This window comes from Lolium rigidum, chromosome 1 (assembly GCF_022539505.1).
Source record: "Lolium rigidum isolate FL_2022 chromosome 1, APGP_CSIRO_Lrig_0.1, whole genome shotgun sequence".
NCBI lineage: Eukaryota > Viridiplantae > Streptophyta > Magnoliopsida > Poales > Poaceae > Lolium > Lolium rigidum.
In genome coordinates, this window is record NC_061508.1 from 43,008,515 (window position 1) to 43,022,063 (window position 13,549).

At 46.0% G+C, this 13,549-nt stretch overlaps 1 protein-coding gene across 1 annotated transcript; it reads right to left on the reverse strand.

Moving 5' to 3' along the window:
• Positions 1–3,689: 3,689 nt before the first annotated feature.
• Positions 3,690–4,902, reverse strand: LOC124707139 (cyclin-dependent kinase inhibitor 1-like). Its single transcript, XM_047238806.1, has 4 exons — positions 4,437–4,902; positions 4,260–4,324; positions 3,887–4,126; positions 3,690–3,765 (listed from the first exon to the last, which is right to left on the reverse strand). The coding sequence occupies exons 1-4, from the start codon at positions 4,836–4,838 to the stop codon at positions 3,690–3,692; spliced, it is 783 nt and encodes a 260-aa protein (XP_047094762.1). The 5' UTR covers positions 4,839–4,902.
• Positions 4,903–13,549: the final 8,647 nt, after the last annotated feature.

Consider the following 13,549-nt stretch of genomic DNA (forward strand, 5'->3'; position numbering starts at 1 on the left):
GGGGTCCACCCGTGAGTGGGAATAATGGGACCGGCGAGGACCCAGGGTCGGGGCATGCAACAAAGGGTGGGTGTTCGAGGTAGCGGAGGAACATGATTGGCTAGACCTTATACCGGGCCTCACACCATAGGAAGTGTGGACGGGTCATTCCCGGTTGGCACCAAGGTTAAGATCTCTTATGGGTAAAGCAACACACCTCTGCAGAGTGTAAAGAACCGTGACTCGTCACTCCCTGTTCGGGATATGGAGCTGCGAACGCTGCCGGAAAGGAGCTCCATGAAGTTCTAGTAAACCGGTGAAGGCCGACGGACATAGTTCTTCCGAATAAAAGCAACCTTTTGAAGAAATGGTTATGAAAACCTGCATTGGTATTAGACTTTCACGGTCTAATGCTCGTAGCTAGTGCATTAAACACCTCTTTCCTATAATGAACTTGTTGAGTACGCTCGTACTCATCCCACTCCTAAATCCCCTGCTTAGATATGGAGGCCACGAAGGAGGATCTCCAGTACAACCCGAAGACCGAGGAGTCGACAACTACTTCAAGGAACAGAAACCTGTCGGAAGAGTCATATACCACATGCACCATGGAGAAAACCTAGATTAAGCAGTAGAAGGGAACTAGCTTCCTAAACCTAGCTCCTATTTAGCTAGAATCTATTCATAGCCTCTCGTAGTTAGTGAAATACTCTACAAATAGAGTTCGTGATAAGACTAGACTACGAGTCGTTCTTCTCGGAGTTATCTCGAGCTTTACCTCATTGTAAAGTAGGAGGTCATGTCTGATCTTATGTAATAGAGTCAATGTTGTAATTCTATAGACATACCTTGGACCCGCATATGTTTCTGTTGTACCACTCTGAGCGATATAATACTAGTGGAACGGTGTCTCATTGGTGTTATATCAGACTTGCATACTACACCATGCAGTGGTATGCCGGGTCACCACAGTTAGGTTACCAATAGAAAATCTATCGTGGGGCATTGGAATGGAAGAATCTTGAGAATCACCCTACACCGGAACCCTAGCCACCACACAACTCTTGACCTCACCAGTTCTTTCTGTCACTCGCCCTTGACTTCGGCCCTATAGTTTTCGGTGCAAGAGGCAGGTAGACCATAGATCCTCACTCCCTCATGCATGGGGAGACGTAGTCTATTTTGTTATTCTTTAATATCATGATGTTGTTCGCCTTAGGACTTAGGTGAAAGCGAAGACATGGTGATTGAGTACCTTCGGCCATGTCCCCGCACGCGCTTGTTTGAACATCGTCACGGGGCATCTAAGGGTTTGCTTCGGAGAGTTGGTTTATCACGTTGCGGTGGGACAGTCATCAACCACGATGCTTCTGCCCAAATCTTGAGATGGTTCTTCTACCACTAGAGACGGAGGAGAGCGATGTGAAGCCACCGTGTTCGCCAAGGCTGTGAGCAACCGATTAGCCTTATGATATTATGTGTAAAATCATGTGCGATGAAGAAAACAATTTTGGTTTGATTCACTCCTGCAACGGAAACACAAAGCCTGACAAGAAACGAAGTTGGTGAAGTGAACAGTCCTTGTACACTAATGCTATGGACCATTGCCCATCCGTTGGCTCCATGCAATTAAAACCTAGATGGCCAAACTGGAGTAGATCCAAAGTACAGTAACTCGAGAGGCCAGAAGACTAAACAGTGTGTACTGTGGACATGGGGAAAAAATGGAAGCATGTTACACTGCGATGTCCTAGCATATGAAAGCTCGATCGGAAGTAGGGGTAGCATGTGCATCTATCTGTCAGCCCCCACCACATTCAGTAGAAACTCCTAGTTGTTACCGATTAACAACTTACACATCCCAGATCCCAACGAAATACACCTACTGCGTTCATCGATCTCCACCACTTGTTGCTTGGCTTATCCCAGAACCATCATTGTGCAGTTGCATTCCCGAGCAGCAGATCGAAAAAATCATCTCCCCGTAGCAACAGCTGTTTAATCCTCAGCGCAGCGCCCACAGCAACCAAAGTTGAGCAACCTTCAGTTAACTTTGTTCTTTTATCAGCTGATGCTGAAACATGCAGACAAGGCAGCTTCCAATCATGGGCGCTCGACAGGCCACGCCGCCCTCGGCCCAGCCAGTGGGACACCCGACTCACCTAACCTTCGGCTTCACTTTACTGCTGCACGCCATGGATAAACATAAGCTTAGAGCTACTCTGTTAGACCCCGTAAATAGAGCCCGTAAATCACGTTGAAAACCGTATTTTTCAGATCGATTTACGGATTTGAGTCGAAAATGGCGCGTAACTTAGACTGAACTCGCTACCCGGCCCAAAAAACTTTCTCAGGGCCCGAAAAATTTCACAACCGACACCTATTAATACAGACTGAATGGTAGTTTACATACTCAAAACTGAACGGATTTCTCACCACTCCTCCAGCGTCGCCGTCCGTACAATCGCCTCGAGCCGCTGATTTCTGGCTGTTTTGCTAAAATTGTGCACCGTTGGTCAAACATCATGTCAGCCTACTCCAATTTTAACCAAGTCTATGTCAATTTCCGGCGAATCTTCTCGATATAGACTAATTCCAGCGAGCGGCGCGGTGCACTCAAGCAACACAAGGAATGCGTACACTTGCAGATTCTGGCGAGCGGAGCGAGCTAGTCTTACATGGGAGCTAGCTATCTCTAATTATTTGGTGCTAATCATCTCCCGATTGATTCACAAATATCCAATCGATTCCATAGCTAGTTAGCTTAGTGGTGCTACTATTCCGATTAAGCTTGCTAGCTAGGTGGCGGCGGGTGCTAGGGCACGGGCGGCGGGCTCTTGGGCGCGGGGAGGCCCAGCCAGGGGCGGGCGCCCGGCCGCGTGGAGATCTAGGCAACGGCGCGGACAGTTCTTGTGAAGAAGATGATGACTTTCCGAATATTTCGTTTTTCAGTTTTAGTTTACATGATCTGTTCTGCGCTAGCCGTTTTGCGACCCATAAACACGTTTACGGAAGACTGAACTCGAGTTTTTCAGTTTGCATTTTTACAAGCTCTGTTAGAGATGCTCTTAGCTGCATCTTTCTCCTTGCAGATACATGGATTGCGTGCAAGATTACAGTTTACATGCATGCACACTAGCAGCTTGTTGGGCTATCAGGAAGATGGCATCACCATCAGAATTCAGAAGACAAGAGCGAAGGGGAAGAACGTGGGAGCTTGAAACTGTGGTACGAAGAATAAAAAGACTGGGGTAGAAGGAAGGAGAAGCAGAAGCTGAAAAGATGGTGCGGGTTGTTAACTGTCGCAGGCTTTGCACAGCAGCGCAGAGCAGAGCCTGTCGGCCGCTTAGATGCGCATTGAATGCCACCTCCACCCCAAGATACCAACCCAAAAACAGAAGACAGGAGTTACACAACGGCCGAACCTGTTTTCGATCGCGGTGGACTGAACAGAAGTGTAAACAATGGAGAACAGGAGTTCATGGCTGATGAGAGAGAGCTGAAGCTACTACGGCTAGCTAGGCTATGCATAATTATTCTCTCCTTTTCAGTCTTTGATTACCCTCTTTTCTTTCTTTCTCTTTACTGTTACCGGCCCTTTGGGATGTGACGGGAGCATCTCCCTTTCTTCCCTCCCAGCAAGCCCTTCCTTTCCACGCGCGCCGCCGCTGTCCGGTCGTCCTTGTTGCAGGTTTGCACGGTTGCCTTTCTCAGACGGCGGCCACCGGCGTCCACTCGAACCGGCCGGCGTCGAGCGGCAGGCCGAGCGCGACGTCGAAGTTGTACCTTCATCAAGGTGAAGAAACAGTAACAAATTTTAGCCGCGGCCGGCAATGGTGACGACTTGGACTGTGCAGCAGCGCAGGAGGTGATGTAATTATGCATGAACGGCTGAATTTTGACTTACTTGGCGGCGAAGCGTTCGGCCTCGGCCTTCTCGGCGGCGGCGAAGAACTGCTCGATCTCTGCCGCAGCCGGCATCCTCGCCCGCGGTTGTAGGTGGAATGCCGTGGTGTTTGTGGTCGTCGTTGTTGCTCGAGTCCTGCTGCAGCGTTTGCTGTGCGTCTGCTCATCCGTCGCCTGACTCGACTCCAGGTCGCTGATGTAGTCGTCTACTGGGGGCTGGCTGGACGGCGTCGTCTCCCTCCTGAAATTGATGGCGCGATTCAGTTCAAAATCAGAAGCAAAATCAACCAGCGCGCGGGACTCGAGTAGGAAAACAATGCGCAATTCAGGAGAATTCTGCTGATTCTTCGGAGGTTCGAGACAAACGCGCGCACCACACACGGGCGCCGCACTCGGAGTCGCTGACGGAGGTCTCCACGTCGTCGCGGCTCTCGCACGCCTGTAGTCCAGGACACGACTACAGGAGAAGCAAATTTCGCAGTTGAGCATATATCAGGCAGAAGCGACAAAGGCAGCTCGAAACAAGGGAGAAGCGAATTTCTAGGGCTCACCTCGGCCTCGCCGTCGCTCCTCTCCCTAGCTGCCGCGGACGACGCGGCGCTAGAGCAGCGCGAGATCCCGGCGGCGATCGCCTCCCCTGAAGGAGCAGATGAATTGGCCAGCCTCGACGTCGAAGCCTCCTCCACCCCCAGATCACCACGCGCCGCCACCGCCACCGGCATGAACAGCCTCCTGCTCCGCAGATGGAGGTAGCACCCGGCCTCCTCCACCGACCCCGTCGCCGTCGTGGCGGCCTCCGCCTGCTTCCTCCTCTTGGCGGGGTTGGCTCCCGCGACGACGGCCGCGGAGCGGGACCGCGTGCGGACGCCGCCGCCGAGCACCACCGCGGCCGGCGCCGCCTCGCCGTCTCCATCAGCAGCCCTGCCGCGCTTCCTCCTCATGTACTTCCCCATGGGCCGGCGAACAGAAAGGAAGAACCCGTCGCTTTGGCCGTTTGGTTACCTTGCTCTCCTTCCCTCGGCCGTTTTGGCTTGGATCTCCGGCGCTCGGGTGCGCGTACGAATAAATACCCTGGCGGATAGGGCGATCAGATTGGGATCCAACGGCCGTGCGCGCTCGCGCACGGGGGCTGACGGCGCCGTGACGGTGAGTGACGGCGCGTCCGCGCAAACGGGACGTGATCTGCCTTCCTGAACGGCGTACGGGTGCCACGTGAGCGAGGGAGATCGGACGGCCGTGGGGGGTTTGGTTTGAATTTTGAATTTAAAACCTGGGCAGCAAGGATGTGATGGACGCTTAATTGCCGGGGAGTAAATGCTGCACCGTTGCAACGTGACGGGGCCGGGTTCACGTACGATTCGGAGCATCGCGGCCGCACGCACGCATGCATGCGTGGATCACATTATGCGGCCGGCATGTCCGCGTAGCCTTTTTTTTTTCTGGCCGTTGAGATCATGCAGTTCCAGTGAACATTCTTACTACATGTACATTGAAGATGATATTCTTTTTCAGAAAATACCAACTGCAAAAATTTGTTGTCATGTGGCATTGTGAGTATGTGGTACGAAACATTCACGCTGTTAAATATAAATATTTGCCGCTTTTTTAGAAATGCAAACTACTTGTAGTCTACAAGTAGTTGTCACTTTTCATCGGTTCAGACTTTCGGGATGGTTGGCTTGTGCATCAATTTTATATGGCGTTAGAGCTAACAGGTCTTAAATTCGAGATACTGCACACACAATATGTAGGAACATGTGCGGCCTACACCGAACCCGCGCTAGGAACTAAAATAGCCTAGACCCTCACGGGAGTGTTGAAATATAAATATATTGCCTAGCCGTTTTCATCGGTCTGGACTTTTGTACACATGCAAATGTATGGTACCTCTTTTCAAAACTATATGCCGCATAGGTACACACACCGTTAATGTTCTAAAACTTTGGCAATTAACGTGTGCAAAAATGACAACAAATGAGCAAAATTATGTGGATGGGGAGTGTAAGAATGATGCCATATTTTTGTTCCAACATACTTTTGTGCACTGTATATATTTACAACTTTAGCCATATCATAGTGTCTAGGTATAATATTCTTATTGGTTATTTCGAAATAGTTCTTACTTCGGTCGCATGAGAAATAGTGAAACCAATTCTTTTCTCAGCATCCTTGTGGTACATACACGGATGATCATTACTTTCTATTGAATGTGCTCATGCTCCCTGTTCAATAACTGTTTCCATATTTCGCCATAACCTTAGTTGGGATGGTTGACATATTCCATAGTTTAGCATTTTGTGCAACCAGCCAACAGCTCTAAGGACATGATCCGGTAATGCCCACTGAAGTTAGCAAATCTATGAATCTAACCGACCCCGTGGGACGATAAAAACAAATGCATTGTCCTGCCGGCAAGCCATGTTTTTCCAAATATGAATCAATTACTTTGAAACTAGCTAAACTATGAGTCTACCTAACATGTGACCTCGAAACACAAAAGTACGGTTGTCCTCAGACATGAGAAGATATCTAGTGCTACAACACATTTGCATGCTAGGTGATTCCGAGATGATCTAGACCGTCCAATCTTGTAGCAACTTGCTCACTGTACTTTTCAGCAAGGAAACTCCATTCTTCTTTGGCAAGATGCCTGGTCTCAGCAGCCATTAAAGGATACTTGGTCACATTTGAAAGGATCGTATGCCGCACCTAGAGGGGGGGGGGGGGGAATAGGTGCTAACCAATTTTTAGTTCTTTTTCAATTTAGGCTTGACACAAAGGTAAATTCTCTAGATATGCAACTAAGTGAATTTACCTATATGACAAGGTTACCAACTAAGCAAGATATAGCTACGCAATATATAGGAGATAGAATAGGATAGAGGTAACCGAGAGTGGAGCACGCGATGATACGGAGATGATTCGCGTAGTTCCCTTCCTTTGCAAGAAGGTACGTCTACGTTTGGAGGAGTGTGGTTGCTACGAAAGCCAAACCAACAGCCACGAAGGCTTCACTCAGATCTCCGTGAGCAACGCCACGAAGGCCTAGCCCACTTCCACTAAGGGATTTCCTCGAGGCGGAAACCGGGCCTTTACAAGGTTCTTGGGGCACACATCCACAACCGAATTGGAGGCTCCCAAATCTGTAACAACACAACAATCAACAACAATACATCAACACAAACCAACTAGGGATCTGATACGTCTCCAACGTATCGATAATTTCTTGTGTTCCATGCCACATTATTGATGTTATCTACATGTTTTATGCACACTTTATGTCATATTCGTGCATTTTCTGGAACTAACCTATTAACAAGATGCCGAAGTGCCGCTTTGTCATTGCGTTTTTGGTTTCGAAATCCTAGTAAAGAAATATTCTCGGAATTGGACGAAATAAAAGCCCGGAGGCCTATTTTCTCACGAAGCTTCCGGAAGACCGAAGACGAAAGGAAGTGGGGCCACAGGGGAGCCAAACCCTAGGCGGCGCGGCCCCCCTTGGCCGCGCCGCCCGTCATCCGGGGCCCCCGTGCCCCCTCTCGACTTGCCCTTCCGCCTACTTAAAGCCTCCGTGACGAAACTTCCAGCACCGAGAGCCACGATACGGAAAACATTACCGAGACGCCGTCGCCGCCGATCCCATCTCGGGGATCTCGGAGATCGCTCCGGCACCCCGCCGGAGAGGGGAATCATCTCCCGGAGGACTCTACACCGCCATGGTCGCCTCCGGAGTGATGAGTGAGTAGTCTACCCCCGGACTATGGGTCCATAGCAGTAGCTAGATGGTTGTCTTCTCCCCATTGTGCTATCATTGTCGGATCTTGTGAGCTGCCTAACATGATCAAGATCATCTATATGTAATTCTATATGTTGCGTTTGTTGGGATCCGATGAATAGAGAATACTTGTTATGTTGATTATCAAAGTTATGCTTATGTGTTGTTTATGATCTTGCATGCTCTCCGTTTCTAGTAGAGGCTCTGGCCAAGTTTTTACTTTTAACTCCAAGAGGGAGTACTTATGCTCGATAGTGGGTTCATGCCTCGCATTGACACGTGGGACAAGTGACGTAAAGTTCTAAGGTTGTGTTGTGCTCGTTGCCACTAGGGATAAAACATTGATGCTATGTCTAAGGATGTAGTTGTTGATTACATTACGCACCATACTTAATGCAATTGTCTGTTGCTTTGCAACTTAATACCGGAGGGGGTTCGGATGATAACCCGAAGGTGGACTTTTTAGGCATAGATGCAGTTGGATGGCGGTCTATGTACTTTGTCGTAATGCCCAATTAAATCTCACTATACTCATCATGATATGTATGTGCATTGTCATGCTCTCTTTATTTGTCAATTGCCCAACTGTAATTTGTTCACCCAACATGCTGTTCGTCTTATGGGAGAGACACCTCTAGTGAACTCGTGGACCCCGGTCCAATTCTCTTTACTCGAAATACAATCCATCGCAATACTTGTTTTTACTGTTTTCTCTCGCAAACAATCATCTTCCACACAATACGGTTAATCCTTTGTTACAGCAAGCCGGTGAGATTGACAACCTCACCGTTTCGTTGGGGCAAAGTACTTTGGTTGTGTTGTGCAGGTTCCACGTTGGCGCCGGAATCTCCGGTGTTGCGCCGCACTACATCCCGCCGCCATCAACCTTCAACGTGCTTCTTGGCTCCTCCCGGTTCGATAAACCTTGGTTTCTTTCTCGAGGGAAAACTTGCTGCCGTGCTCATCATACCTTCCTCTTGGGGTTGCCCAACGAACGTGTGAAATACACGCCATCAAGCATATTTTCCCGGCGCCGTTGCCGGGGAGATCAAGACGCGCCTGCAAGGGGAGTCTCCACTTCTCAATCTCTTTACTTTGTTTTTGTCTTGCTTTATTTTATTTACTACTTTGTTTGCTGCACTAAATCAAAATACAAAAAAATTAGTTGCTAGTTTTACTTTATTTGCTATCTTGTTTGCTATATCGAAAACACAAAAAAATTAGTTTACTTGCATTTACTTTACTTGATTCATCATGTTTCCTTTTGATTTTACCGCAAAGAACATACCGGCAGGACAAGGGTCTATAGTTGGGAGAAATAATATAGAAGAATTTTTCAACCATGTTAGTACCATTGAAAATTTTGAAGATAGACACTTGGTAGACCTTGCGCCTACTTATGAAATTGCTGCTGCGCATTTAGTTCGCTTGTTGGAAACCAAATTTGTTAATCTTAATCCTATAATCCAACACATGTTTTTCACACTTGGTGATATGGAAGAAGGTGAAAAGAAAGATTTTGTTTTAGAAACCCTTCTTAGAGAATTTGGTGGTCTAGCAAGAGAAGCTAGAAAGGTCTTCGCTAAATTTAATATGCTTGGTTCTCCTACTAATTTTGTTAGTCTCCTTGAAAAGATGGATATGGATAGAATAAGATATACTAATAATATTGATGATGGAGGGGAGATCAAAGCACCAATACCATGCAAGCTCCTAGCTATGAATGATGCACTAGAAAATAATTATGCTTGGCTTGTTCCTGAAAATTTGTTTGATGAGAGTAGCACGCCTAAGACTAATGAAAAGGGAGATGCTAAAACTTATGTATCTAATATAATATGCCTGGTTGAGAAGAGCCCACACCCCGCTGTAGAAGTACCACCCTTTGATAATACTTGATACACACTTTCTGCGCCTAGCTGAAAGGCGTTAAAGAAAAGCGCTTATGGGAGACAACCCATGTTTTTACCTACAGTACTTTGTTTTTATTTTGTATCTTGGAAGTTGTTTACTACTGTAGCAACCTCTCCTTATCTTAGTTTTGAGTTTTGTTGTGCCAAGTTAAGCCGTTGATAGAAAAGTAAGTACTAGATTTGGATTACTGCGCAGTTCCAGATTTCTTTGCTGTCACGAATCTGAGCCCATTGCCCTGCAGGAAGCTCAGAAAATTATGCCAATTTACGTGCATGATCCTCAGATATGTACGCAACTTTCATTCAATTTGAGCATTTTCATTTGAGCAAGTCTGGTGCCATTTTAAAATTCGTCAATACGAACTGTTCTGTTTTGACAGATTCTGCCTTTTATTTCGCATTGCCTCTTTCGCTATGTTGGATGAATTTCTTTGATCCACTAATGTCCAGTAGCATTATGCAATGTCCAGAAGTGTTAAGAATGATTGTGTCACCTCTGAATATGTCAATTTATATTGTGCACTAACCCTCTAATGAGTTGTTTCGAGTTTGGTGTGGAGGAAGTTTTCAAGGATCAAGAGAGGAGTATGATGCAACATGATCAAGGAGAGTGAAAGCTCTAAGCTTGGGGATGCACCCGGTGGTTCACCCCTGCATATATCAAGAAGACTCAAGCGTCTAAGCTTGGGGATGCCCAAGGCATCCCCTTCTTCATCGACAAATTATCAGGTTCCTCCCCCGAAACTATATTTTTATTCGGCCACATCTTATGTGCTTTTTCTTGGAGCGTCGGTTTGTTTTTGTTTTTGTTTTGTTTGAATAAAATGGATCCTAGCATTCACTTTATGGGAGAGATACACGCTCCGCTGTAGCATATGGACAAATATGTCCTTGGCTTCTACTCATAGTATTCATGGCGAAGTTTCTCCTTCGTTAAATTGTTATATGGTTGGAATTGGAAAATGATACATGTAGTAATTGCTATAAATGTCTTGGGTAATGTGATACTTGGCAATTGTTGTGCTCATGTTTAAGCTCTTGCATCATATGCTTTGCACCTATTAATGAAGAAATACATAGAGCATGCTAAAATTTGGTTTGCATATTTGGTTTCTCTAAGGTCTAGATAATTTCTAGTTTTGAGTTTGAACAACAAGGAAGACGGTGTAGAGTCTTATAATGTTTTCAATATGTCTTTTATGTGAGTTTTGCTGCACCGGTTCATCCTTGTGTTTGTTTCAAATAAGCCTTGCTAGCCTAAAGCTTGTATCGAGAGGGAATACTTCTCATGCATCCAAAATACTTGAGCCAACCACTATGCCATTTGTGTCCACCATACCTACCTACTACATGGTATTTTCCCGCCATTCCAAAGTAAATTGCTTGAGTGCTACCTTTAAAATTCCATCATTCACCTTTGCAATATATAGCTCATGGGACAAATAGCTTAAAAACTATTGTGGTATTGAATATGTAATTATGCACTTTATCTCTTATTAAGTTGCTTGTTGTGCGATAACCATGTTTACTCGGGGAACGCCATCAACTCATTGTTGAATTTCATGTGAGTTGCTATGCATGTTCGTCTTGTCCGAAGTAAGGGCGATCTACACCGAGTTGAATGGTTTGAGCATGCATATTGTGAGAGAAGAACATTGGGCCGCTAACTAAAGCCATGATTCATGGTGGAAGTTTCAGTTTTGGACAAATATCCTCAAATCTCTAATGAGAAAAGAATTAATTGTTGTCAAATGCTTAAAACATTAAGAGAGGAGTCCATTATCTGTTGTCTATGTTGTCCCGGTATGGATGTCTAAGTTGAGAATAATCAAAAGCGAGAAATCCAAATGCGAGCTTTCTCCTTAGACCTTTGTACAGGCGGCATAGAGGTACCCCTTTGTGAAACTTGGTTAAAGCATATGTATTGCGGTGATAATCCAGGTAGTCCAAGCTAATTAGGACAAGGTGCGGGCACTAATAGTACACTATGCATGAGGCTTGCAACTTATAAGATATAATTTACATGATGCATATGCTTTATTACTACCGTTGACAAAATTGTTTCATGTTTTCAAAATCAAAGCTCTAGCACAAATATAGCAATCGATGCTTTTCCTCTATGAGGACCATTCTTTTACTTTCAATGTTGAGTCAGTTCACCTATTTCTCTCCACCTCAAGAAGCAAACACTTGTGTGAACTGTGCATTGATTCCTACATACTTGCTTATTGCACTTATTATACTACTCTATGTTGACAATATCCATGAGATATACATGTTACAAGTTGAAAGCAACCGCTGAAACTTAATCTTCTTTTGTATTGTTTCAATACCTTTACTTTGAATTATTGCTTTATGAGTTAACTCTTATGCAAGACTTATTGATGCTTGTCTTGAAGTGCTATTCATGAAAAGTCTTTGCTTTATGATTCACTTGTTTACTCATGTCATACACATTGTTTTGATCGCTGCATTCTCTACATATGCTTTAAAAATAGTATGATCAAGTTTATGATGGCATGTCACTCCGTAAATTATCTTTGTTATCGTTTTACCCGCTCGGGACGAGCAGTAACTAAGCTTGGGGATGCTGATACGTCTCCAACGTATCGATAATTTCTTGTGTTCCATGCCACATTATTGATGTTATCTACATGTTTTATGCACACTTTATGTCATATTCGTGCATTTTCTCGGAACTAACCTATTAACAAGATGCCGAAGTGCCGCTTCGTTGTTTTCGCTGTTTTTGGTTTCAGAAATCCTAGTAAAGAAATATTCTCGGAATTGGACGAAATAAAAGCCCGGAGGCCTATTTTCTCACGAAGCTTCCGGAAGACCGAAGACGAAAGGAAGTGGGGCCACAGGGAGCCAAACCCTAGGGCGGCGCGGCCCCCTTGGCCGCGCCGCCCGTCATCCGGGGCCCCCGTGCCCCCTCTCGACTTGCCCTTCCGCCTACTTAAAGCCTCCGTGACGAAACTTCCGAGTACCGAGAGCCACGATACGGAAAACATTACCGAGACGCCGTCGCCACCGATCCCATCTCGGGGATCCCGGAGATCGCCTCCGCACCCCGCCGGAGGGGAATCATCTCCCGGAGGACTCTACACCGCCATGGTCGCCTCCGGAGTGATGAGTGAGTAGTCTACCCCCGGACTATGGGTCCATAGTAGTAGCTAGATGGTTGTCTTCTCCCCATTGTGCTATCATTGTCGGATCTTGTGAGCTGCCTAACATGATCAAGATCATCTATATGTAATTCTATATGTTGCGTTTGTTGGGATCCGATGAATAGAGAATACTTGTTATGTTGATTATCAAAGTTATGCTTATGTGTTGTTTATGATCTTGCATGCTCTCCGTTTCTAGTAGAGGCTCTGGCCAAGTTTTTACTTTTAACTCCAAGAGGGAGTACTTATGCTCGATAGTGGGTTCATGCCCGCATTGACACTCGGGACGAGTGACGTAAAGTTCTAAGGTTGTGTTGTGCTGTTGCCACTAGGGATAAAACATTGATGCTATGTCTAAGGATGTAGTTGTTGATTACATTACGCACCATACTTAATGCAATTGTCTCGTTGCTTTACAACTTAATACCGGAGGGGGTTCGGATGATAACCCTGAAGGTGGACTTTTTAGGCATAGATGCAGCTTGGATGGCGGTCTATGTACTTTGTCGTAATGCCCAATTAAATCTCACTATACTCATCATGATATGTATGTGCATTGTCATGCTCTCTTTATTTGTCAATTGCCCAACTGTAATTTGTTCACCCAACATGCTCGTTCGTCTTATGGGAGAGACACCTCTAGTGAACCGTGGACCCCGGTCCAATTCTCTTTACTCGAAATACAATCTACCGCAATACTTGTTTTTACCGTTTTCTCTGCAAACAATCATCTTCCACACAATACGGTTAATCCTTTGTTACGAGCAAGCCGGTGAGATTGACAACCTCACCTGTTTCGTTGGGGC

Bases quoted from the DNA above. Each gene is read 5' to 3' on its own strand.
- LOC124707139 (XM_047238806.1), bottom strand. From the start codon at position 4,838: ATGGGGAAGTACATGAGGAGGAAGCGCGGCAGGGCTGCTGATGGAGAC. The intron at 4,325-4,436 runs GTGAGCCCTAGA...CCTGGACTACAG, and splicing joins GGAGCGACGGCGAGGCCGAG to GCGTGCGAGAGCCGCGACGA. The intron at 3,766-3,886 runs GTAAGTCAAAAT...ACCTTGATGAAG, and splicing joins GCCGAACGCTTCGCCGCCAA to GTACAACTTCGACGTCGCGC.